This window comes from Amphibalanus amphitrite, unplaced genomic scaffold (genome assembly GCF_019059575.1).
Source record: "Amphibalanus amphitrite isolate SeventyFive unplaced genomic scaffold, NRLGWU_Aamphi_draft 000126F_arrow, whole genome shotgun sequence".
In the NCBI taxonomy this organism is placed as follows: Eukaryota; Metazoa; Arthropoda; class Thecostraca; order Balanomorpha; family Balanidae; genus Amphibalanus; species Amphibalanus amphitrite.
In genome coordinates this window covers 633,382-659,228 of record NW_024881621.1, presented here as the reverse complement: position 1 = coordinate 659,228, position 25,847 = coordinate 633,382, and the positions used below count along the sequence as shown (strand labels likewise).

Sequence of the window (25,847 nt, the reverse complement as noted above, 5' to 3'; positions counted from 1 at the left end):
AGTCACCGGCTGCAGGAAACCCCACTGGCAGCCGCGCCGGCCAGGCACGCAGCCGCCGCGTGGAGGCTGGCACCGTCACCGGTCACGTGATCGTACGAGCACGTGACGGGCCGGCACGGGGGCGGGACGGCCCCGTGCTCGGCTCGCCGGCCAGCCGGCCGTGAACGAGAGGCAGCTCTGTTGTCAGTTTGTCAACTGCCGCGGTCACGGTCGGATCCCAAGTGCCGGCGTTTAAGCGGCATTTATATCGTTCTCGTCGTGGACACAAGTGCAGTGAAAGTGCCAAGTAGATTGAAGTTAAAAGCGTATCTTTCTTTGCGCGTGATTCAGAACGCTTCACTTGCCGAGGACGGTGAAGGTTGTGCAAAGGTGGAAACACGGGAAACGGGACCGGACGATTGAACACATTCAGCTGGCATTGTCGCTAACCCTATGAGTAAGTAAATCTGTTATCGATACTCCTTTATCCCTGTGGAAGGTGTATGAGTTTCGCCGTCGCCCTGACATACCCCACACCCCGTCCTTGAACCCGCTACCTCATTACAGCTCTGAGCAGCTCCGTTAGCTGGGGCGCCCGCTGACCTTGTCAGTAAAACGCAGTTCACACTTGCCCGTAAGGTCTGCCGGTGACGGGCCCGACACCGTCAAAACGGCCGAAACCGACGGGGCGACGGCCGTCAGGTCGACGGGCATGTGTGAACCGGCAGCGTTTGACGGCCGGCAACAGCTGACTGCGCCGGCGCCGGACCTGACGGCCGTCGCTTTGGAAAGTTCAGCAATGTTCAACTTTTGACGGTGACGGGCCCGTCGGTTTGAATGTCTGCGTGTTGGAGGAAGAGGAAAAGGAACGTTATCATGCAGCATGAAGCTTAAATGCATTTTTAAGATAATTTATATCATTTTCTATCCATTTGTTGAGATGCAAGTGTTTATTACGGCACGATATCTTGAGATTCGCTCCCTGATTTAAGTCAGCGAACCGATGTGTCTTTCATTAAAATAAAATTGCAGCATTATTTGACATAAAAATGTAAAAGTGTGGTATTTTATTTCTGTCATTCAAAGAATATTTTTAACTTCTCGGCCTCTATCCTCCCCCATCCCCTTCCCCCATCTGCGTCCATCTCGAAAATGGTGCGCCATTTCTGTCACAACGTATGGCAGCCAATGGGAGCTACCAAATCTCAACTTTCGTTTGACGGGCTGCAGGCCGTCAGGTCGACGGTGACGGGCCCGACACCGACAGACTGACGGTCATGTGTGAACTGCGTTTAAGTGCCCGGTCCGGTCCCCTCAGGCGGACCGCTGAGAGGCCTGCCAGGAATACCTGTGCTCTCCTTGGCGTTGCGTAACGTCATGACTCTGCGTGCGTGCTCGGGGCCATACCGCGACCGTTCTGTTGGTTGCGTGTCGGTCCGTCACGGAAGTCTGATCAGCAGTCTTTTTGCTCCCATTATTTGTTCATGAGTATATTTCTGTGCATGTTTGCGGCCGGTTGTCCGTATCGCCGTACCAGCCGAATCTCTGCTCTGGGCATGTTCGGTCTACGGTCGTGAGCGGACAGTGGCGGTGCCTGGCACTCGAAGGCGGTGTGTTTCACACTTCATGGCCTAACGCCGCCTGTAAATGTCAATGGGCTCACCGGCGCTCGTGGCGTCTGGCCAGACAATGTGGACAGCTACTGAGTACCTATCACACGTCGACACCGGCGCCGTAGAGGCTGTCCTCACCCGCCGTTAGAGACCGTTCTGCCTTGCCTCTCTCCACCTCGGTATGCCTCTGCCCGTTTCGCCCGACATCGTTCCGCCTCTTCGTCGCGGCTCGACTAGCCTCGTTTTCGCGTGTTTCACGCGGTTCGCCGCCTCAGACAGCTGCTTTCCACTCTAATGTGGTCCGTCGTCCGTGTTCGTGGCGACGGACAGCTGTTCGCTCAGGGTAGAGCTGACGGGTTTGAGTGGTGTAATCACCGAACAGTGGCTGTCATCCCGTGCTCAGTGCGGCGGACAGCTGTTCGGAGCAGTTCAGGTGTGATCTGAACGAGTGTTCACTAGCAGTCGGTATTCTGCGTGTGGAACGCCGTCTTGACAGCTGTTTCTACTAACAAAAATCCGGTGTTGTAGTATCAGCTAAGTGACACGGCCTTGAGGTCAGCAGTATTGAACATCTGTGGGATTTCCACCCACTCCTCAGTCTCTATCCAGCTGTGAGCCATCCACCCACGTCTGTGAACAGCTGTGAGCAGCCCACACACCCCGCGCTCCAGCCTGTGGACTGTCGAGTCAACCCACACACCACCAGTCTGTGAGCAGCTGTTCGATTTGGGACTGCCGACCGGACCAAACCAATCAGCTGATACAACGATCGGCGTGTGGGTCCGATCGACCGACAGAGTTGAACGGCTGGGGAAGCCCATCGCTGCACGACTGCCTCTCCTGACCTTACCCCTGCCGTCCTATCTGTCCGTGTGACTGGCTGTGTGCTTGGTGGTCTGTCTCACCGTTTTTACGCCATCCAGCGGTCAGTTTCCGTTCCTTCTGTCTTCTTTCTTTCTTCCTTGTTTCAGTTGAGATTTTTTTCGCAGAGTCTCGTTCCTGTCCAAAGGACTGCCTACCAGTCTCCCCGTTGACTTGGATATCTCTGTGCTGCCCAACGAACTCTCTGTTCTTACTTATTCCTTTTTGCGCGATGCGGTGTCAATGACCTACGTCCAGCTAGTTGCCGTCCGAAGGACGAAGATAATAGCAGTCATTACCCGGCGTTTTCTAACCGCTCGGCCAGCCAGCCCGGTGAGCAGTGCGTGCGCCGGCGCCGTGGAGCGGTGAGCGGCGAGAGGCTCTGGCAGGCCTGTGGTCGGTCAGGCTGTGTTTGTGTTGATGGTAGGCGGGCTGGGCGGACGGCAGAAAGTCGGTATGTAAGCCAGTCTAGGCGGTCTGGGTATGATAGGATCTGAGATTATGTCATCTGGGTGTGTCTGCTTTGTCAGTTAAACAGTCAGCTGTTCTATCTGCTGACCAGTGATTACCAACTGCCGTTATATTAATTTCGTGAGTGATTTTAATTTCTGGTCAGGTGAGGCGTTTCTCCTTTCTGCTTTCCCTAAACAGCACTCGGCTGGTCTCTCAAATGTCGATGCTCACCACCGAAATAGCGCCGCATCAATGAGATTGTGCCATACCGACAGCTTCGTAGATTCCTTTGGCAGCGCCACCCTGTCTCGTATCCTCTCGTCATTCCCTGCGTCTCTCGCTAGCTCGTGACTCGCTGACTCGTAGTGCAGCTCGTGACCACACCGTGGGCAGCCAGCGGCGCAGGTCGGGGCTCCCAGAGGCCCGGAGGTGGGTTTTACGCTGCGCCGATAGCCGTTCCGCTATCATTGGCGGCTGACCAGCGAGGTGACCGCAATCCTGAGACTGTTTGTGTTTACTGCCGAGGTGCGGGGCTGACCGGCGGCTGGCACTGAGAGGGAACTACGCTGACCTCTGGCCATTGCTTGTGTCTGTGTCTGGAGCTGGACTGATAGTGGGCCGTGAGCCAGCGTGGAAATATGTTGTCTGTGGGATGCGGGCTGTGTTTGCGAATCAGTGCAGAAATCCGTAACATTTGGGCTGTGACCCGCCCCATCGAACTCGAGTAGCGCAGTGTGATTATGTTGCGGGGTGCTCGGTAAGCCCAGATCATGACCTAGGAGCAGCCCTGGGGTGGTGGTGCTCTGATTTATGCCCCATCACTCCTAAGACACAGTTTGACACAGTTGGAGCATGTTTCAGACTGCCTGATAATTTGTTGGATTTCTATTGGGCAGGAAAACTAATGTGACCCAATGTGACCTGTTATAATATCATTGGGCCTTATATGACCGAATGTGTGACCGCATCAACCCATATAACCCCAAATGGCTCTATGGCACCTTGTGTGGCCAGTATGACCCTCATTGACCTCGTGTGGCCTTTGCGTTTCAGAGCGGCGCGCGCCGGAGCGGCCGGCAACTAGGATGGGACCCCAGTCGACCCGGCGCGACTGGCGGCCCTTTCTCTACGGTGGCATGTCGTCCTGTTTCGCAGAGTTCTGTGAGTATCCCCACACCGCGTGACGTGGAGCGTTTACAGAGTCATCAGTGCATCACGCAATGCCTTTGATCACATGTGTATGTAACTGTTCCGATATGACCGAGACGCTAGTTTGCTTCGCTCAGCGCATTAGTCAACAACTTAAGGTTGAACCGTGCTTCCGAGACCTGACATTCCTCCAACCAATTATACCAACCACTGTTATACAATATTCCAGTCCAGAAGGTTCTTGACATTGTTCTCCACAATGACATCCACTTAGCTCGCGGAGAGCCAACTTCGAAGGCACGCCGCGCACGCTGAACTTCTGAATATCGACCGAACGGGCCCAGGCCTGTCCTTTGCGCAAGCCGCAACATGACTGGACGAGCGTCTGTGCAGTGCGCTGAAAGATATTTTTGCAGACGGCGAACAGAAGCCGGAAAAATTCGCTAATACATCATTGAGCTTTGACACACGTTGAGACAGATATGTCGATGGTAGCCGATCAAATTCAAAGGCTGAATCTGTGGCTGAAGCTGTCTATTTAGTTTGCATGCAGATGGCAGGCTCATTGTCTGCAAAGTTTGCCCCATCAACTTGTCTGTTTCAGACTACTTGGTCCGTCTCAAATATTGATGTTGATAAGAATGAATTCGTAATGATTGCCCACATTGTCCCTAGTTGCGGCATTTCAACTCGAACGAATCATGATTGCATTGGAAGACGCTAAGCCAATCCACTTCGTAAGGGGCATTACCACCACGCCAATCATACGCTCTGTGCACAAGTCCGACGAGAATAAACGCAATTCCTGGTCCTGTATTGATCGTGTGACCTTTTCTGGGCCCGTGTTTTGCCGCCTTCCAGTGCGTATCGAGCTCAGCCAATATGTGTGTTATCCGCCTTCAGTCGCGTCTGTCGGTGCCTGCGTCACAGGGGCGAGGGCTGACCGCCCAGCATTAGCGCTGCACCATCGGGGGATACCTTAGTGCTAATCATTGGCAGTGCGTCGTCGATGTGTCTGCCGATCACCATTGACCACTAAACTCTATAGTGCTATTGATGCTGTGTCTTAGGGGAGCGCATACATGTCAGGTGCCCTTTAGCGGTACTTTCCCGTCCTTGTAACATGACCTCTGGGGTTGACGGTATTATACCCCGACTCATGACGCTGCTTTATTCAAAATGGACCGAGTCCCGGTCGGTGCAAGACACGCTCATGGGACATGATCATTGTGAAGTGACCCTGGCCGGCCGGTGTCCAGGGAATTATTTATGATGGAAGTGTCTGGCTGATATGTCGGTGATATGAACACCTCACCAGGCTAGGCTGTTGCGCTGGGCGGGGCTCTGATGCAGCTCCTTACAGAGCGACATAGGCGTTTTCTCGGCGCAATGATGAGCTTTTCGATAGATAAATAATTACGTAAAGGCGTGCTGTCATTGACTGGCCCTGATGCCAGGAATGTGCGCTGTCATCGACGACATCGATTGGTGTGACGGTGGACTTTGGACGATTGGCAGGGCTCACACTCACGAACCCACTGGCGGATGCAGCGGTCCATTCCGGGCCAGAAGTAGCGGGACTTGATGAGCTGGACGGATGATTTCACACCAGGATGGGCCAGACCGTGGATGCGTTGGAAAACCTGGAAACGGAGGGAGGCGGGGACAAACGGTCTGGGGTTGGTCAGATCAACATCACAGAGAACCGAAAGGCCAGGAGACAGAGGAAACGTTTCAAGGCGCTCCAGGAAGGAGGCGGTCTCCGGGTCGTTCGTCTGGGCCTCGGCGATGGCGTGTAGATCGGCGGCGTCCACGGTGACGGCGTTCACAGGCGTCTCAGCAGTTGAACTAGTCGACTGAGTGTTGGCCGGCAGAGCGCCGGTCCGGTGCGGCTCGCCGGCGGCCCCGGGTGGGGCGGCTGCGGTCCGCGCAGCGGCCGGGCACGGCGCGGCGGCCGGGCGCGGCGCGGCGGCCGGGCGCGGCGCGGCGGCCGGGCACGGCGCGGCGGCGGACGGCCCGGCGTCTGGGTGCGGTACGGCGGCAGGCGGCTCGGTGGCGAGCGACCCGGCGTCCGATGGAGGCACGCTGACCAGTAGCTCGGTGATCGGAGGCGGTGCGGACAGCGCGGTGGCTGCCAGCGACCCGGCGGCCGGGCGCGGCGCGGCGGCGAGCGGCTCGGTGGTGAGCGGCTCGGCGTCAGACGGCGGCGCAGCGACCAGCAGCTCGGGCGTCGGGGTCCGCGCAGGCAGCGCGGCGGCTACCGGCGGCTCCTCGGTGGAGTCTGGGCGACTCAGACAGTCGGCGACGACATTGTCGGCACCGCGCACGTACTGGACAGCGGAGACGTACTCGGTGATGACGCTCCAATGTCGCTGCTGCCGATCCGACTTGGCCGTGTGTGGGCTGAGGAAGGCGGTGGTGAGCGGGCGGTGGTCGGTGAACAGGGTCACCTGGCGTCCCTCCAGCAGGTGCCGAAAGTGGAGCACCGCCAGGTAGGCCGCCAGCAGCTCCCGGTCGTAGGTCGAGTAGCGCCGCTGCTGCTCGCTCAACTTCTTTGAGAAGAAGCCGACCGGAACTGGCTCGCCCTCCACCATCTGGTGTAGTGCGGCGCCGGCAGCCACCTGTGAACAGTCTGTTACCAGGTGGTACTCGTCACAGGCAGGCAGGTGGTGGCGGATGGTGCAGGCGTCCTGCAGAGCGGCCTTGACGGCTGCGAAGGCGGCGAGCTCCGGCTCCGACCACGGCAGGTGCCGGTTCTTCGGGTGGAGCCTGACGAGCTCCGTCAGAGGGTAGACGGTCTCTGCGTAGTGGGGCATCATCCGGCGGTAGAAACCGACCATCCCGAGGAAGCGCCGGAGCCCGGCAGTGTCCTGGGGAGGCGGCAGCTCGGAGATCTCCTTGATCTTGGCGTCTGGAGGCCGGAGTCCTCCAGCGGACACGGTGTGACCCAGGAACGTCAGCTGTTCCTGGAAGAAGCTGCACTTCTCCAGTGAGATCCGCAGGCGGTGCTGGTGGAGAATGTTGAACACTGTATCCAGGTCCCGGCCGTGCTGGTCTCTGTCAGGGGAGAAGATCAGTATGTCGTCCAGGTAGATGAAGACACAGCGGACCTGGCGAAACAGCTGATCCATCACCCGCTGGAACGTGGCGCCACTGTTCCGCAATCCCAGAGGGATATACAGGTACTCGAAGGCGCCGAAAGGAGTGGTGACAGCCGTCTTCTCGATGTCCTCACGAGCCATCGGGATCTGGTGATAGGCCCGGAGGAGGTCGACTTTGGAGAACACAGTCATCCCATGCAGACGCGTGCTCAGGCTGTGCAGGTGTGGAAGAGGGTAGCGGTCCGGCTTCGTCTGAGCGTTCAGCGCACGGTAGTCGCCGGTGGCCCGCCACTCACCCGGCGTCCTCTTGGGAACCATGTGCAGCGGCGAGCACCATGGAGAGGTAGACGGACGGACCACACCAGCCTCCAGCAGAGCATTGAAGGTGGCCTTGGCAGCCTCCAGCTTGTCCGGCGGCAGTCGTCTCGGGCTGGCGAACGTCGGAGGTGAGCTGCCCGTGTCAATGTGATGACTGGCCGGAATCGGGCTGGCGTCCGAGGTTTCTCCCGGCTGGAACGGCTCCAGGAGGGAGGGGTACTGGCGCAGGAGAGCCTGGACTGTGGGCGGCTGATCGGGGCTCTGGTTGATCAGGAAGGCACCTGGAGCTGGACGGTCAGTGGGGACAGCTGGGGAACGAAGGGAAGTCAAACTGTCAAGGAGGGTCTGGGAAGCACAGTCAACAACCAGTTCATGATGGGAAAGGAAATCATGACCCAGGAGGGGCACAGTAACATCAGCAACGACAAACGTCCACTGGAAAGATCGTCGGAGGGCTGGGATGGAAAAAGAAAGGAGAACTTCACCGTAGGTGTGCAGGGGTGCTCCACTGGCAGTGGTGATGACGACTGCAGTGGGCTGTAAGACGGCTCCCTGGACGAGCTCCTTCGGCTCCTTCGGAACATGCTGGCGAAAGCGCACTCTCTCCCGCCGGAGGACCCGCTGCACGCCGTGGCGGAGGCCGCCTTCGTGCCGCGCCTCAAGTCCGTGACCGGATGGAGAGACCGAGGGAGAGCGGTGTGGGACCGCGCCGGCGTGGAGCTACCCGTCGAGGCTCGCCTAGCCACGAGGCCGCCCCCGTGGACAGCGACGGAAAACGTGACGATCCGCCTGGACATCGGCCCGCTCCCGATCGGAGCGACCGCGTCGATGAGGCGAAGCGCTGCGGAGACGTGCCTGGGAGCGCTCCCCCAGTGTGCGACGTGGGCCTGGACCGACGGGTCGGCGACCGGCGGAGTGACGAATGGCGGTGCCGGGGTCCTGATCGAACACCCAGACGGAACGACGGAAGCTCTGCGAGAGGCGGCGGGAAAAATATGCTCTAGCTACCGGGCTGAGATGGTGGCGCTGAAGACGGCAGTGCGACATCTCCTGGAGCACCCACCCCTCGAACAGGATATCATCATATGCTCCGACTCACAGGCGTCACTTGCGACGCTGAGAGGAGGACCAGCGGCCCAGACGTCCCCTCTAGGTGCCGCCATCTGGGAGCACATGGCGGCACTGGTGGCTGGCGGGGACCGTAGGGTCCACCTCCAATGGGTGCCGTCCCACTGTGAGCTGGAGGGAAATGAGCGGGTGGACGCTATCGCCAAGGAAGCCGCCGCCCTCCCACAGCAGGGAGTCCCGGTTGACGTCCGCACAGTGTACCGTGCGGCGTCCCGGATGGCCAGAAAGGAGGCGATCAGCAACTGGCCGGACGGCTGGTATAGGCGGCTGATGGACGGCCACCTACCCGCACCGCTGCCCAGCACTACTCCACGAGAGGTGGCGGTTGATGTGCACCAACTGCGCGCTGGTCACTGGTCGGGATCTGCGCAGTACCTGCATCGGATCGGCAGGAACCCCGGCCGGGACTGCGCGCAGTGCAACTCGCTGACGTGCCGGGCGGCCGGCTGCCGCTGCTGTGGCGAAGAGGAGGCAGACACGCCGGCACACATCCTGCTACGCTGCCCGGCACTGATGCGACTACGCCTACGACATCTAGGCAACATACACCCGAGCGAGGAGGAGGTCCGAGGCAGCGGCGTGGTGGCGGCCCTGGGGGCCGCCGCCAGGTACCTCCAGAGCCGAGAGGCTACGTAGCGATTGCTGCGTGGGGAAAAAACAACAACAACAACAACAGCTCCTTCGGAAGCAGGGAGACCCCAGCACCAGTGTCGATCACCAGCTGCAGAGATCTGGAACCAGCTTGGGCTGCGACTCGGATGAGTGGCAGGCCGCGCGTCGCAGTGGCGAGGACCTGCCCCTCTAGTTTCCCGGGCGCTCGGGAGAGGCACGCCGGGACGATGGCTCCAACTGCAGGTTCGTTGTCTTCTTGGGCCACCGGCACCAGGGCTTGCAGGTGCGGGCCTCGGCTCCAAAGTAGAGGTGGGCCCTGCAGACCTGCTGGCGCTGGTCCGGATGGAACGGCCGCAGACCTGTCGGCAGCGCCGAGTAGTCAGTCTGGTGCTGCTGCTGCTCCCCTCTCCTGTGCGGTGGTCGATGCTGGTCGCGCTGGTGGCTGCTCAGCTGAGCCTGCGGGGCTGCCAGACAGCTGGTCTGGAGCAGAGGCATCAGCTCGTCTGCCAGCTTACCCAGCTGCTGCAGGCTCAGGTCACGCTGGGCAGCGAGGACAGCACCGACGGCAGGAGGCAGGGACTGCAGAAGCTTGTGGCGCACCAGCTCCTCCCCGACTCCCACCTTGCCAGCCAGCTCCTGCAGCTCCCGCACGTAGAGGGAGGGTCGACCAGTCAGCTGGACCTTGGAGATGAGCTGGTCGAACAGCTCCGGCTTGCTCCTTTCATAGAGCTCTGTGACCGCCTGCTGGAGGGCCTGGTAGCTGTGGGAGACGAGGACTGTCCCATCCAGCTTAGACACGGTCATGGGAGGCAGGGAGGCCAACACATGATAAAACTTGGTCGTATCATTGGTGATGCGAGCGATATGGAACTGGGCCTCCATGATCGCGAACCAGCCCTGGACGGCACCCTCCATGAAGGCAGGTGCCTTGATCGACACATGGTGGGCAGGGGCTGGCTGTACCGCGCGTGCGGCATCGTCAGTATCAGAGTCAGGCATGACGAGTCAGAGTGGGCAGGCAAGGTCAAGGTCAACAACAAAATGCACAAAAATGACAACAAAAGCACAGGATATATCAACAGGTTAAACTCATCACTTCAATCACGTCGGGGTCACCAGAATGTGGGTCTCAGGGTAAATAGGTGCGTGTTCGGAGGAGAGGAAATTACCCACAATGAAAGAACGAAATAAACAGTGAAACGATGGTTAGATATGGGTTTAACTGGGAGAAAAACGTGAGAAATAAAACTAGGAACTCGTCGAAATACTCAGCCTCTCTGACACTCTGCGTACGGACACTAAACTTATATTTTAACTGAGAGCACGTGCCAAAAACCATAGAGATCAAAACGAACAGGAACTCAACGGGGGCGTAACTACACAGCCAAAAATTAAAACACTTTTTTACATAATCAAAAACGATTCGAGTATATAGAAACGGCGAAAAGTCAATCTAGAAATTACAACAAATTAAAGCAAGGACAGATATTAAATACGGTTGAAAACTATAAGACAGAAGTGACGATAATAACGAATTTACAATAATATAAAGCAGGAAAACAAACGTTCATGAGAAATAACATAAACACTGCGCGAGGCGGCGATTGGCGGCGCAAAGGGCGGCCGTGCTGGACGGACACGCCGCAGCTAAATAATACGCGCCGCGCCACAACTCCTATCACCGATCTCACGTATCCAACAGCTGACCTACTATCTATCCGCTACCGCCGGAGTGACCGCGCCCGATCAATGCCGAGTGCTGAGCGCTGCTGATAAGCTGAGTGCTGACCGAGACTAGATTGTGCTGACTACGCCGACTGCGGCTACTGACTGCCGTCGGGGACGCATTGTGCCTCCTGTCTGCTGTGTCTCAAATGCCTGATGTCCTCTGCCGTCTGTTGTCTGTTTATTGTATGTGTCTTGCATCAACTGTCTGTTATATCCTGTCTGCTGTCTGGTTTCCTATATGCTATTTTCTGTCCCCTGTGTGTTATTGCGACCTGTTGTTGACTGTTTTTTTGTGTTCTGTATATTGTCTGGTATCCCTGTCTGTCTACTACTATTCTCTGACGGCACCTTATCGTCTGTTTCAGGCACCTTCCCGATCGACACTACAAAGATCCGGTTACAGGTGCAGGGCCAGCGAGTGGCCGGTCTGCGCGAGCTGCGCTACCGCGGCATGAGCCACGCGCTCGTCCGTATTAGCCAGGAGGAGGGACTGCGGGCACTCTACCGAGGGTGAGTGCCGAGTGTCCACTGAGTGTGTCCACAGACAGACACCACTGTCCGAGTGCTGGCTGGTCCGCGCCGGGTGGGACCTGTCATAAATACATAAAGTCGGGTTTATCGTGTGCCAGGCTTGCTGCTGATAGGTATCATATGAAGGGAAAACTTATATTTCGACTCTAGACTAACTTGCAAACTACTGATACTGGTAAAGAGCGGCCTGCAGATCTTAGGGTCACCCAACCAATCTATTGTCAGAAACTATGCTCATTTAGCTTCAGACATTCACCATGTTATGTGTGGTGATTCCCCTAGAAACTAACCGTACGTCGCTTTGGTGGCCTCTTTGTTATTCCGCGGCCGTTTGGTGTTTGTTAGCTATTCTGATGCAGTGGCGCCCCTGAATAACAAAAAACGTTAGGTCCTTGTTTCCGGAGCGCGTTATTCGATTTGCTGCCCAATTGATTTGCGTTAGCCGCTCTATTAGTTCCTTGGCACAAATTGTGTCCAGGCGCTGTTTCCATGGTCGGACTCTGGAGACTGGGGTGTGTTTTTATGTGGAGCCAGAATCGATGAACAATGAACATGGCAGAGGATCTTTCTGTAGATCCTTCTCTACATTAAAAATAAATACAGCACTCGCGATTGACCGCCATGTGGCTGCACTTTTCATCAATGATTGCTCTACATGGTAAATATGTGTTACTTTAGTCTTTTATATTGTCGTCTTAGTCTTTGCCCAGCCTTTTGCTTTCATCGACCTGCTCGTGGATCATTGTCCCGGCGCAATGCGGCATGGTTCGTCCGTCCCGGACCCGCCGTTCGCCCGGCGCTGCTGCAGTCGCCCTCCTCGAGTCACTGGGTGCGGCTGCCCCTCCCGTCCCGTCCCGGCCGCCGGGGCTGTAACGATCGAGCGGCCCAGCCCAGCCCAGCCCGGGTCGGGTCGGGGCGGCGACCTTCCGCTGCAGGGAACTGACCCGGCCGTCTCCCTGGAGATGGCTGTGTTATCATTGTGTCCAAGCGAACAATCTACTACAGTCCACTGACGACTGCAGTGTGTAGCTGGTTCCTATGGCAGGACCGTCCATGCGCCTCGTTGCTCAGACCGATTTGTGGTTGAGACTGGGGGCTGAAGTTCCAACTGAAGGCGACGGGTCCAGTGATGGTCGGTCGACTCCAGCCAGCCGTCACGTCTGATAAACAAACCACGGCCCAGTCATTCAGTCGCATCGCTTACAGTACAGACCACCCAATCGGAACAGTCTTGCTGGTCACTACTCGGAATAATAGAGAGACTCGGGGACCTAAACATTGTCATTCCCTTGCTACCCAACAGTCACACATAACTTGTCTATTCTGCGTTGTGCGCTTTCCTCTGTCTGATCCCGCGTTCCCCCTGACCCGTTTTTTACCCCCTCTGACCGGACGTTCGCCCCTGTCTGACCCGATGATGACCTCTTCTCAGGATCTCTCCAGCGGTACTGCGTCAGTCCACCTACGGTACAATCAAGTTCGGTGTCTACTACACCATGAAGGGCGTCATATGTCCAAACCCTGCCGACGAGACGCTACTCTCCAACGTCTGCTGTGCCATCGTCGCTGGTGAGAACACGCGCGGGCTGGGCGGGTTGCATAAGGTCAAATGGGTCGGGAAGTTCGGTCAAATGGATCAGGGGGGTCATACGGGGTCGTTTGGGGTCACGTGGGTTAAAAAAGGGATCACACGATGTCATAGGGGCTACAAGAGTAATACGGGACGCACGGGGCCACCACATGCTTTTTTAGACACATTTGGTGTCATTGGGATTACGTGACACTCACAGGAACATTAAAGAGAAACATGCAACGCCACATGATACTATGAAGAGGTCACATGTGGAGTGTGGACGCAAAGATTCCGTGGTGCATTTGGTAAATTAGTGGGGCGAGGCTCGCATTAGGTCATACTGGGTCACATAACCGTTCCGTCGGATCGTTTGGGCGGCGCGGGCTTGTCCATCTCCCGTATTACCAGACACTGCACTGGCTCGCTCTGGGTAAAAAAGAGTGACCACATACTGTATTCGCATGTCACGCTGTAGCACGGTTTACGCTGACTCGCTCTGAAGTTTGAGCCATACCTGACTGTTGGGGCTGCAGTCCGCTTGGTGCTCGGTCGTGTATCACCGACCTGGCAGTCGCCTTACCGTCACAGTAAGTCGCCGGTGACCCCATTACATATGACCGTTGGGTCCAGCGATCATATCACTGATTTTGTACCATGAGCCCCACGAGTCACCGGGTCCTCATGGAGTCATTTAATGTACCGACGATGGTTTTAGCTGCACTTAGAGAAATTATCAACCGGGAAATGTTTTAGGATTGTGTACTGGAGCGAGCTCGTTTCTAACTCCACACTGAACACTGTGAGCAGTTACCATTAATGTGGGGTTGTCGACATATCTTTTAATCCCACTGAGTCCTCACTACCCCCAGGTCACTGTGTGTTGCTCTATCATTCTAGGCAACGGGCCGTAATACGGTCTGGGCGGTGCGCACTGCGCATACTCTGGTGTGTGCTGTTTGGTTTAAGTTGCCCTACCTACGGCGCTACTCAATGGACTAGTGGCCACTCAGTGGGCATTTGAATGCATTGAAGTGGTCGGGTGATAGCCCACTTTCTGCAATTTTACTATGACCTTTCCCTTGGTCGCCGGACGCACTCGCGTGATTACATGGCGCGACCGTTGGTTGTTTGTGTCGGCAGGCCCGTTACCGGTCGACCCGTCGCGTGCTACCACAGTAGTGTGGCTCGTGCGTCGGTAATGACTTCCTGCGGTGGTAGGGAGGGTAGGGGAGTAACCCTTTAGACGCAATGTCACGGAATAAGGTCGAGTGTCGCGTCCTCCGGTGTTGGGTCGATAGGGCGGCCTTGTGGGCCCGTCTGCCTCCGGGCAGAAGGTCGCCAGAGCTGCAGTGGGAGGGGTACCGCGCTGGTACGGGGACCCGCAGTTGCCACTGTACAGTCTGTCTTAAAAGTACCGCGCAAAGTGACGGTGGATCCATCAAGCCTGACCGAGGAAGGGCCTGCTATAATTTGAAAGTCACCGAACCAATGGAGCTGGGGAATGGACGAGGATGTCCATTGTTTCGGTGACTCAAATTTGGCAGTCCTTCATCGTTCAGGCTTGATGGATCCACCGTCACTTTGCGCGGTACTTTTAAGACAGACTTTACACGAACCCCAAGTCTAGCCGTCTGTCCTGTCCAGGAGTAACTGATAACATGATATCGACTGCCGGTCCCTGTACAAGAGCAGCTGAGGGTTTCTGTGCGTGCGTTACCAGCGGTGCCGGCGATCCGTGCACTGCACGGCCTTGCTCGGCCGCGTAGAGACGCCCCATTCGAGGGATATGCACATTGGTGGTATTGATTTTGTAAAGGTCGCCTGTACGGCACCGACGGACATTTGCCGGACTTGGTCGGTGGTTATGACAGTTTGAGTGGGACAAGACACGGCAGCACTTCAGGGTCAAGTTCGTGACACTGAATGAAATAGCCTAAGTAAAGAAAACGGAATATTGCAGTCGACATAATGCAGGGAGTTCCCTTATTTGATAAAGTTCCCTTATTAAAATTCTTATTAAAGGCAGTATGATTTCAGTACGGAAAGCAGGCACTGGCGGATCCAGGCTTGCGTTTTGGGGGGGCCAACTCATGCAGGAGCCAAACCTAGGGTACCCCCAAATCCTGTTTTCTCATCGGATTTAGGCCACTTATTTTTCGTCACAGCCCTGACACTATGAATTTTTTAACTAAAAAGAAAAATATATAAATGGTAGCCCACCCGACCCATGCCTTTATGTTACTTTGTAAACACTTACCATTGTTTTTATCGACCAGTTAAAGGGACCCTCCCACCTTAACATTAGATTTGAGCTGAGATAGCCAAAATGGGGTCCCTGGCTCACAATTACCGGCTTCGGCACGCACTCACAACATCGAGAAATGCCTTAAATCGGAAATATTGAATTTCAAAATTGCAGCATTTTGATTCAGAGGGGCTAATGCTTTTGGATACCCCTCTGAATGTGTGACGTCAGCGGAGATCTAATGATTTTTTAATATTTTACTAAAACGTTTGGTAGCATGCGGTGGTATAGGCTGCTTTGCGCGCAACAAACGCCGCACTTTCAAATAAAGTCGCTAGGAACAGCAGCGGATATCCCAAAAAGTAAACAAAAATAAAAGTCAAATCTCTTGAAAACCGGTGAATATTTTTCGATAAAATTTGGTAGATATTCGTTTTCGCCCTTTCTGAACCTAGCGACATCACTTTCATGCCAATTCATTAACTTTTTTGAAGGTGGGAGGGTCTCTTTAAACCGCTTCGAGTCAGTGCTTGGGTCCCTTTGCGGGCCGGGAGGTGGTAAAACAGCCCTGTCTAACTCGGCTCCTGGGCCACGCCCTGATTGAACTATGTTTCATTATCGTTTGGGGGAGGGGGAAAACGGGCCACTTTAGGCCTCTGGGAAGGGGGCATGGCCCTAAATGCCCCCTCCCTGGATCCGCCAGTGTAAGAAGAGACCATTGGAGCTGCAGTTGGGTACCTCAGACATCAGGGTACGCCCTCAGATGTATGTATAGGACTCGCATGGAGACCTCTTATGCTATAGTGTACTGAAAGGACCCAAAGGAGCCTGTCTATATGGGCTCCCGGAGATAGACGTGGGCCCTCAGGAGCCCGCCAGAGCCCCAATGAGGGATAAGTGAGGGATACCAAGTGCCTGCAATTGCATATTGCATAAGCCATAACGCCTTTACAAATCAATATATTATGCATCAGTGGCAGATCCAAGGGGGGCCACATGGGTCATGACCCCCTTGGTGCCCGGGGGCACCACAGGCCTGTCAGGGGCACCACCGGCCTAGTAGGGGCACCACCAGCCCGCCAGGGGCACCACAGGCCTAGCAAGGGCACCACGGGCCTGTGAGGGGCCCCACAGGCTTGTCAGGGGCACCCCAGGTCTGTCAGGGACACCAGAGACCTGCCAGGGGCGCCGCCGGCCTCGCAGGGGCACCATGGGCCTGTCAGGAACACCAGAGGCCTAGCAGGGGTACCACAGGCCTTACAGGGGCACCACCGGCCTTACAGGGGCACCTTGGGCCTGTCAGGGGCACCACAGTCCTGTCAGGGCCCAGGAGCACCAGCGGCCTAGCAGGGGCACCACAGGCCTGCCAGGGGCACCACCGGTCTAGCAGGGGCACCATGGGCCTGTCAGGGGCCCCACCGGCCTCGCAGGGGGCACCACCGGCCTCGCAGGCATCACGGCATCACGCAGGGGCACCTTGGGCCTGTCGGGGGCATCACGGGCCTGTTGGGGGCACTTTAGGCTTGTCAGGGGCACCACAGTCCTGTCAGGTCCCAGGGGCATCAGCAGCCTAGCAGGGGCACCCTAGGCCCGCCAGAGGTACAGCCCACCGCTAAAGTAATGTAGGGTTTTACCAAACTCAACGGTTGGCTTTGACTGGCGATTGTTAAATGCGAAGTGATTGAAAAGAAGATGTCAATAGCTAAAGTTGCAGCTGCAAGGGTGACGATACATATAAGCTACATTCAAAGTTTCATTGTAGTCTGGCTAATCGTTCCTAAGCTTCAGAAGCAGAACATACCCATGACTGAAACCCCACATTACTTCTGCTGTGGACTGTATCACAGGCCTGCCTGCCAGGGTCCAGGGGCACCACAGGCCTAGCAAGGGCACCACGGGCCTGTCAGGGGCACCTCAGGCTCCCGTGCCCCCCCCCCCCCTCCCCCCCAGATCCGCCAGTGATGCCACACCACGCGAAACACCGCCAACTACCAGCTGCCGCGCCATAAACACGTGCCAACAACAGTCTTTTTTTTTTAAGGTCGACTCCGCTCGCGCAACTTTTGACTGACCCTCACTGCTACTATATTGCTTCAATATTATGCTGTGGAAAGCTTTACTTCACCAAGTGGCTAAAAACCTCCATCAAGGTATATTTTCTTAGCAATTTTTCTGGCGTTTTGGGGGGGCCAAACAGGCCACTTTAGGCCTTTGGGGGGGGGGCCATGGCCCCCGTGCCCCCCCCCCCCCTTGGATCCGCCAGTGAAAGCAGGAGCAATGTAGCTCACTAGCATACGCAGCAAATAGCAATTGCGTTGTCTGTTGAGACGTTGTTGCATATACGCCATGGATATAATTATTTTGCCGCTTTGCTCTTTCTTCATCGGTTATTTTCAACTCGATTGGAATTTTAGTTAGCAATCGGTCCCATCCGTTCTGCGCAGTAGTAGCCAGGGTCTCGGTGTTAGCAAACACGGCCTAAAAATAGCTGGCTGCTCTACATACTTTGACCAGACAGTCACCGCTCGCGAAATACCAGAGTTCAGGCGAGACCTAAGCCACTCCTATCCAAGCCCTATGCATGCAACCGCAACGAAACGGTAGACCCCCCCCCCCCTTTACTCCTCAGCGACAGACACTGCTTCTCATAAATACGTGCCCGCCTGTGGATATGCAAAACCTGTCATTTCTAAGACCACCAGAGGGCATCCAGATTCGTTGCCGACCGCCGCCCCATGCTAATGCTCCTCTATCTGGTCACGATACCCGGGTCTTGTGATGCTGGCGCCGCTTTATATTCTGTGCCAGTGCTGACTTGTGTCATGTGACGATGATGTGGGACGTTCTCCCGACAGCGTGTGACGTCACCGCGTCATCGTGACGTCACTGATCGTGCGGCGCGATCAGTGACGTGTGTGATGGTGCGGTGGGGGCGGTGACGTCGCCGGCTGCTCGTCTCCGTGACAGCACGGTAGGCGGACGGTGGTCGGTGCTGCCTCCCCCACCCCCCTTGGTGACGGGTCTCATCCTCCTCCAACCAATAATGACCGCCTCTGAGATGGGTCTCGGTCTCCATACGTCCAGCACTACCGTCCTCATATGTCGTCACCCCATCCTCCGGCGTCTCTTTGTCTTCCTTTCTCTTTCGATTTTCCGGCCCTCTCCTTTCGCTGATCAGTTTCAGCCCTATTCTATAACGTCTCTGCAACAATACCTATTCTCCGGCTTTTGACTGGCCTGGAGATATCCTTCCCTTCCCGCCCCTGACGCGTCTTCAGAAGCAGAGTCCGCTTTACTCAGGACCTTGACCCTGACGTCTTATCATATGACATGGTTTTCATTGCTTCATCTAACGCATCATCATAATTCTCTACATTTCTTTTCCTGCAACATTTTCTCACTCTCCCCTGCCCACCACCTTCGGATTGTTTCTTTGTATCATCCTCTGTCGGCCCCCTGGGTCCATTGGCCACGACGTGTCTCCGAGCAGCTGGTGTGAGACTAGTTAAACGATGGTTTCCGAAGACCTCGATCCATCAACACACCCCTCTCTGTTGGCAGGCGTCGTCTCCAGCTCGATTGCCAACCCCACGGACGTGCTCAAGGTGCGGATGCAGGCGGCCAACGACTCTGTGCGCCAGAAGGGCATGGTGCGCTGCTTCTCCGACATCTACCAGCAGGAGGGCGTGCGCGGCCTCTGGCGGGTGAGTCGACCCGGCGGGGGATCGGGGTGCTGAGTGTGGCTCTAGCAATCCTCTGACATGTGGGAGGGGAGGGAAAGAATGCTGCCAGGACAGGGTTTCTTTAGCAGCATGACTCTAGCGACGGGGCAGTGCTTGGACCTGTATGATGTGATGACTTTCGATCCCCGTGAATTGGACTGCGCTTCCTATTCCGATGTGTCCCCCCTCCCCGGTTTTCTTTCTGAGGGTCAGACTCACGGTGACACTCAGTCCACCTCCTGTCCTTTCCTTTGCTCAGAGGGTTGGGCCCACTGCGGTACTCCCCTTTCTGACCGTCCCCCTCTGTTCTCAGGGTGTCGGACCCACGGCCCAGCGCGCCGCAGTCATTGTCGGCGTCGAGCTGCCGCTGTATGACTTCTTCAAACGCTACTTCATCCAGAACGACATCATGGGCGACTCCACCGGCAACCACTTCGCGTGAGTTGGTTCCCCCGCCGGCCGCGGGGCGGCGCTGCTGTCGTGTGATCGACCGTCCCTGGCCTGGGCTGGGGTTGTGCTGTGGGGTAGAGGCGCGTGCCGGTGCCAAACGAAACTGGAAATTTCGCTGTGCCGAATTTGTCCAATGTCCGTTCTGTTGTTCGACGGGGCAGCGGTCGTCTGTCGTATCCGAAGGTTGGGACTTTTCAATTAAGAACAATCACTATTCTTTAGAATTGTGATTTTCTATTGAAAATCCCAACCTGAGCTACCTCTCTAGGGGGGTGTTTAGCGTTTCGGCCGCGATTTTGGTCATCTTGATACCCTCGAAAACGGCTCGTTAGATTTTCTTGCCATTTTCAGCGTTTGGTCCCGTGTGGGGGAGCTACCGGCTGGCAAAGTTACAAAAAATATAATTGACACGTTTTGGGGTAATCGGCACGTGCATTTTCCCATAGGGTTAACATGGGGGAAAATTGGAAATTCGATTTGCGAAAAATTTCGTCAATTATATTTGCTGATATTTTTAGGGTCGGATCTTGGGCTGGCACCTCAACTTTTGGTGTTAATTATTTAAAAATCATAGGGTACAATTTCGGGTAATCGGGAAGGACAGTTACCCCATGTTGAGCCTACGGCGAATTCGAAAAATAATTTTCAAATCGATTTTAACAAAAATTTCCACGTTAGATTTTGAAAATCTTCCAATATGTTGTGCACCTGGGTGTCGGCTACCACATGGTATTGGTCAGATATGGGGCGATTGAAAAGCACGTGCCACGTGCAAACGTGTTTGATGGGGTAACCTCCGGGAAAATCCGACATTGGCCAACTTGGGGTCCTATGGCTCAGAAACCACTCTACCTAGCGACACCAAATCAGTGCAGCCGGTGAGCAGATGAGTCCAGCTTGTCGCACTAGTGGTCACGTGGCGCACGTGCTATTGCACGTGCCGTGGCACGGGGTCAATTTTGGTGCTTAAAAATACTAGCATTGTGAAATGCAAGGAATGGGGGAAATAGCCGTCAGGCCGTCAGTTTTTATGATAGAGTCGATCTGAAAACGGGTATAGACACAGAATGAGCGGTGCTAGAAAACTGCTATCTCGGATTTTTTGTAAAATGAAAAATTCAAAATTCTGGGGAAATTATATATTCGAAAGGTGAAATTTCCCTAAATTTTCCCGTTTTTGGACTTTAGCCGTCCACTGTTCAGTGACGATGACACCGGCCGGGGTCGTCTTTTACATGCCGATGGCCACTTGTATTGGTCATGACGTGGCGTGAGCCGTTAAGCTGTCAGAGGTCCGGCACGTGCCACGTGGCCACGTGTTTGAGCCAAGTACCTCCCACATATTGGTGTTTTGGCCAACTGGTGGCCGTATAGCGTGGAAACAGAACCAGCCAAGAACACTAAATTGGGTCAGTCGGTGAGGGGACAAGTCCTGTTTACACCACCGGTGGTCACGTGGCACACGTGCAAATCTGGGCACCTCCGTTGCGGAGATATTTTATAGTGAAATATTCAAATAAACAACTTTGTCAGTTTATGTTGGATTGGGTATCCGAAGGTTGGGACTTTTCAATTAAGAACAATCACTATTCTTTAGAATTGTGATTTTCTACACACGTGCAAATCTGGGCACCTCCGTTGCGGAGATATTTTATAGTGAAATATTCAAATAAACAACTTTGTCAGTTTATGTTGGATTGGGTATCCGAAGGTTGGGACTTTTCAATTAGACAATCACTATTCTTTAGAATTGTGATTTTCTATTGAAAATCCCAACCTGAGCTACCTCTCTAGGGGGGTGTTTAGCGTTTCTGCCGCGATTTTGGTCATTTTGTATCCGAAGGTTGGGACTTTTCAATTAAGAACAATCACTATTCTTTAGAATTGTGATTTTCTATTGAAAATCCCAACCTGAGCTACCTCTCTAGGGGGACATTTGCGTTTCTGCCGGAAATTGGGACATTTTGATCCCCGCGAAAACGGCACGGTAGAATTTCTTGCCATTTTCAGCGTTTGGTCCCGTATCGGGGAGCTACCGGCTGGCATCGGTCGCTTGAAATATAATTAACCCGTTTTGGGGTAATCGGCACGTGCATTTTCCCATAGGGTTAACATGGGGGAAAATTGGAAATTTGATTTGCGAAAAATTTCGTCAATTATATTTGCTGATATTTTTAGGGTCGGATCTCGGGCTGGCACCCCAACTGACGGTGGTAATTATTTAAAATATAATTGACAAAATTTCGGGTAATCGTCACAAACAATTACCCCATGTTGAGCCTATGGCAAATTCGAAAAATTATTTTCAAATCGATTTTGCCAAAAATTTCCACGTTAGATTTTGAAAATATTCAAATATGTTGTGCCCCGGGGTGTCGGCTATCACGTGGTATGGGTCAGATATGGGGCGATTGAAAAGCACGTGCCACGTGCAAACGTGTTTGATGGGGTAACCTCCGGGAAAATCCGACATTGGCCAACTGGGGGTCCTATGGCGCGGAAACGACTTCACCTAGCGACACCAAATCAGTGCAGCCGGTGAGCAGATGAGTCCAGCTTGTAGCACTGGTGGTCACGTGGCGCACGTGCTATTGCACGTGCCGTGGCACGAGGTCAATTTTTGTGCTTAAATATACTAGCATTGTGAAATGCAAGGAATGGGGGAAATGGCCGTCAGGCCGTCAGTTTTTATGATAGGGTCGATCTGAAAACGGGTATAGGCACAGAATGAAGGGGGTTAAAAAACTGCTATCTCGGATTTTTTGTAAAATGAAAAATTAAAAATTCTGGGGAAATTATATATTCGAAAGGTGAAATTTCCCTAAATTTTCCCGTTTTTCGAGTTTAGACGTCCACTGTTCAGAGACGGTGACACCGGCCGGGGTCATCTTTTACATGCTGACGGGTACGTCGATGGGTCATCACGTGGCGTGAGCGGTGAAGCTATCAGAGGTCCGGCACGTGCCACGTGGCCACGTGTTTGAGTCGCGTACCTCCCAGATTATCGTGTGTTTGCCGATTTGTGGCCTTATAGCACGTAAACTGCACCAGTCAAGAAGCCTGAAATGGTGCAATCGGTGGGGGGACAAGTCCTGCTTTCACCACTGGTGCTCACGTGGCACACGTGCAAAATTGGGCACCTCCGTTGCGGAGATATTTTATAGTGAAATATTCAAATGTACAAAACTTTGTCAGTTTAAGTCCGATTGGGCTAGAATTTGGTGGGTGGACGAATTTTTAAGCGACATGAACGAATGCGCCATGTTTGTTGCAGTGCGCCACGTTTGTCTCAAAGCGCCATTTTTGCCGCAAATCGCAGAATGTGCCTAACTTTGTCGAACATGGGACGATTAGGATGCGCTTTGATTGAGGGATGGCTGCTTAACCCGCGCCCCACTGGGGTCTGTGTATAACACGCCCTACTGGGGGGGGGGGGCTATTCATAGCCCCCCCCTCCTAACTCCGAAACTACTGGGCCGATCGTCAAAATTCAAACGGCGTCTGATAGCCCCGGAAAAACTGTCGAGCGAAACCTAATTTCATTGACCTCGAGGTCACCGATGACGTCACAGGTCAGGTCAAAGTAAAAATTATTAGCACTTTGGCTTGTTCACATTTTGGGCGCTGGCCGCCGTCTTACAAGTCAGATCAGGCTCATTTTTGGTTTCCACACTGGTGAACAGATGCTCTAGATACCTTGAGGGTATCAAACTTGTACTTTGATTTTCAGGTCAGGGTCAGGTCATCACAGGCCACGAAAATATTATATCATGCGTCGGTCACGTGACACATGTTTTATGGTCCATTTAGGCCATAGATTTCGAATTTGATGTCGTCTGTGTCATTCAAGGTCATTTTGAGTCGAAATTAGCTTAGGTCAGGTCACTTTCAGGTCAAAAAAGGTCAAATTTTGAAGTTGAAATTTTTCAACAAAAAAGGTGTCTATTGGATGCAGTTTGAGCTCAGGAACACGATGGTGCCATTTATATTGGTGTACGATGCCAAATACGTACTGAAAAATTGATTTGAAAAATTAATAATTGTGAATTTTTTGCAATAATGCGTATAACTTGGCCATTTTTGAAGATATTTAGCTAAAACTTGCTACAGTTAGTCATAACCATGCGTTCTGTCACATATATTCCGGTTTTTTCGAAAAGTCAAAAACTTTTTGAAAAAAAATATAAAAATATAAATTTTGAATATCATTTTATAAAATTTTCGAAATTTTCAAAATTTTGAAAATCCGAGATAGCAGTTTGATAGCGCGGTCAATTCTGAGTTCTTTCATGCAAAGAAATTGGATCTAGCTTAAAAACTGAGCTCTTGGGAGCGATTGCCGTGGTTCAATGTTTTGCGTCGAAATCGGACGAACATGACGTCACTCTGACGTCATTTCCGGCCGACCTATAGTAGCTACGAAGTTCAAATTTTGACACAAGGTGTCAAATTGATGCAGCCGAAGGTACTGAAAGTCTGGCGTCGATTCGTAAAGCGGTTTGGAAGTTATTGCAGAAAAACGGGAGGGGGGGCTATAAATAGCCCCCCCCCCCAGTGGGGCGCGGGTTAAACGGCAGATATGAATGCGCCCCATTTGCCGCAGGGCGCCATAGTTGTCTTAATGCGTCAGTGTTAGCGTTTTCCCTATGGCGGGCGTTTTTTTGCGGCGGTTTTTGCGTTTTTTTTCGGTGTTTGCGTTTGACGGCGAGCGGCCGTTTTTTTGCGTTTTTTGCGGTGTTTGCGTTTGGCGGCGGGCGGCCGTTTTTTTGCAGCGGTTGGTGGCGGGCGGGCGTGCGTTGCGGGCGTTTTTTGCGGCGTTGTTTGCGTTTTTGCGGTTTTTGTGTTTGGCGGCGGGCGGGCGGGCGATGCGGGTGTTTTTGCCGTTTGCGTTTGGCGGCGGGCGGCCGTTTTAGCGGCGGTTTGTGGCGGGCGGCCGTTTTTTTGCGGCGTTTTGCGGTTTGCGGCGGGCGGCCGTTTTTTGCGGTGTTTTGTAGTTTGCGGCGGGCGGCCGTTTTTAACGGCGTTTTGCGGTTGCCGTTGGCCGGCCGTTATTTGCGGTTAGCGGCGGGCGGCGGGCGGTCTATCCGAAGGTTGGGACTTTTCAATAAAGACAAATCACTATTCTTTAGAATTGTGATTTTCTATTGAAAATCCCAACCTGAGCTTCCTCTCTAGGGGGGTGTTTAGCGTTTCTGCCGCGATTTGGGACATTTTGACTCCCGCAAAAACGGCACGGTAGAATTTCTTGCCATTTTCAGCGTTTGGTCCCCTATGGGGGAGCTACCGGCTGGCATCGGTCGCTTGAAATATAATTAACCTGTTTTGGGGTAATCGGCACGTGCATTTTCCCATAAGGTTAACATGGGGAAAAATTTAAAATGCGATTTGCGCAAAAACGCCACGTTAGAAATGGATTTTTTTTTTAGGATGGGTTCTCGGGTCGGGACTCCACCTGCCGGTGGATGCCGTTTAAAATATAATTATACTTCCTTGGGGTAATCGGGACGGATAGTTACCCCATGTTGAGCCTAAGGCGAATTCGAAAAATTATTTTCAAATCGATTTTGCCAAAAATTTCCACGTTAGATTTTGAAAATGTTCCAATATGTTGTGCCCCGGGGTGTCGGCTACCACGTGGTATGGGTCAGATATGGGGCGATTGAAAAGCACGTGCCACGTGCAAACGTGTTTGATGGGGTAACCTCCGGGAAAATCCGACATTGACCAACTGGGGGTCCTATGGCGTGGAAACGACTTCATCTAGCGACACCAAATCAGTGCAGCCGGTGAGCAGATGAGTCCAGCTTGTAGCACTGGTGGTCATGTGGCGCACGTGCTATTGCACGTGCCGTGGCACGGGGTCAATTTTTGTTCTTAAATACACTCGCATTGTGAAATGCAAGGAATGGGGGAAATAGCCGTCAGGCCGTCAGTTTTTATGATAGAGTCGATCTGAAAACGGGTATAGACAGAGAATGAACGGTGCTAGAAAACTGCTATCTCGGATTTTTTGTAAAATGAAAAATTTAAAATTCTAGGGAAATTATATATTAGAAAGGTGAAATTTCCCTAAATTTTCCCGTTTTTCAAGTTTAGCCGTCCACTCTTCAGAGACGGTGACACCGGCCGGGGTCATCTTTTACATGCCGATGGCCACTTATATTGGTCATGACGTGGCGTGAGCCGTTAAGCTGTCAAAGGTCTGGCACGTGCCACGTGGCCACGTGTTTGAGCCGAGTACCTCCAACATAATGGTGTTTTGTCCAACTGGTGGCCGTATAACGTGGAAACAGAACCAGCCAAGAACACTAAATTGGGTCAGTCGGTGAGGGGACAGGTCCTGCTTTCATCACCAGTGGTCACGTGGCACACGTGTTCAGCTGG

General features: G+C 53.8%; 1 protein-coding gene across 6 annotated transcripts in view; it reads left to right on the top strand.

Moving 5' to 3' along the window:
* Nucleotides 1–25,847, top strand: part of LOC122381729 (kidney mitochondrial carrier protein 1-like) — a 61,401-nt gene that overhangs the window by 20,450 nt on the left and 15,104 nt on the right. For 4 of the 6 annotated variants that reach the window (XR_006256577.1, XM_043366269.1, XM_043366271.1 and 1 more), the window contains exons 2-6: nt 3,960–4,067; nt 11,308–11,452; nt 12,906–13,042; nt 18,853–18,995; nt 19,327–19,451. Coding sequence is in view for 5 of the 6 variants with exons in the window: in XM_043366266.1 (XP_043222201.1) it covers nt 3,960–4,067; nt 11,308–11,452; nt 12,906–13,042; nt 18,853–18,995; nt 19,327–19,451 (658 nt within the window). In the remaining variant the exon portion in view is untranslated. Of the gene's footprint in view, nt 1–18; nt 437–2,858; nt 2,908–3,959; nt 4,068–11,307; nt 11,453–12,905; nt 13,043–18,852; nt 18,996–19,326; nt 19,452–25,847 lie in introns of those variants that run through there. The other 2 variants (XM_043366268.1, XM_043366267.1) reach the window with 2 other exon arrangements.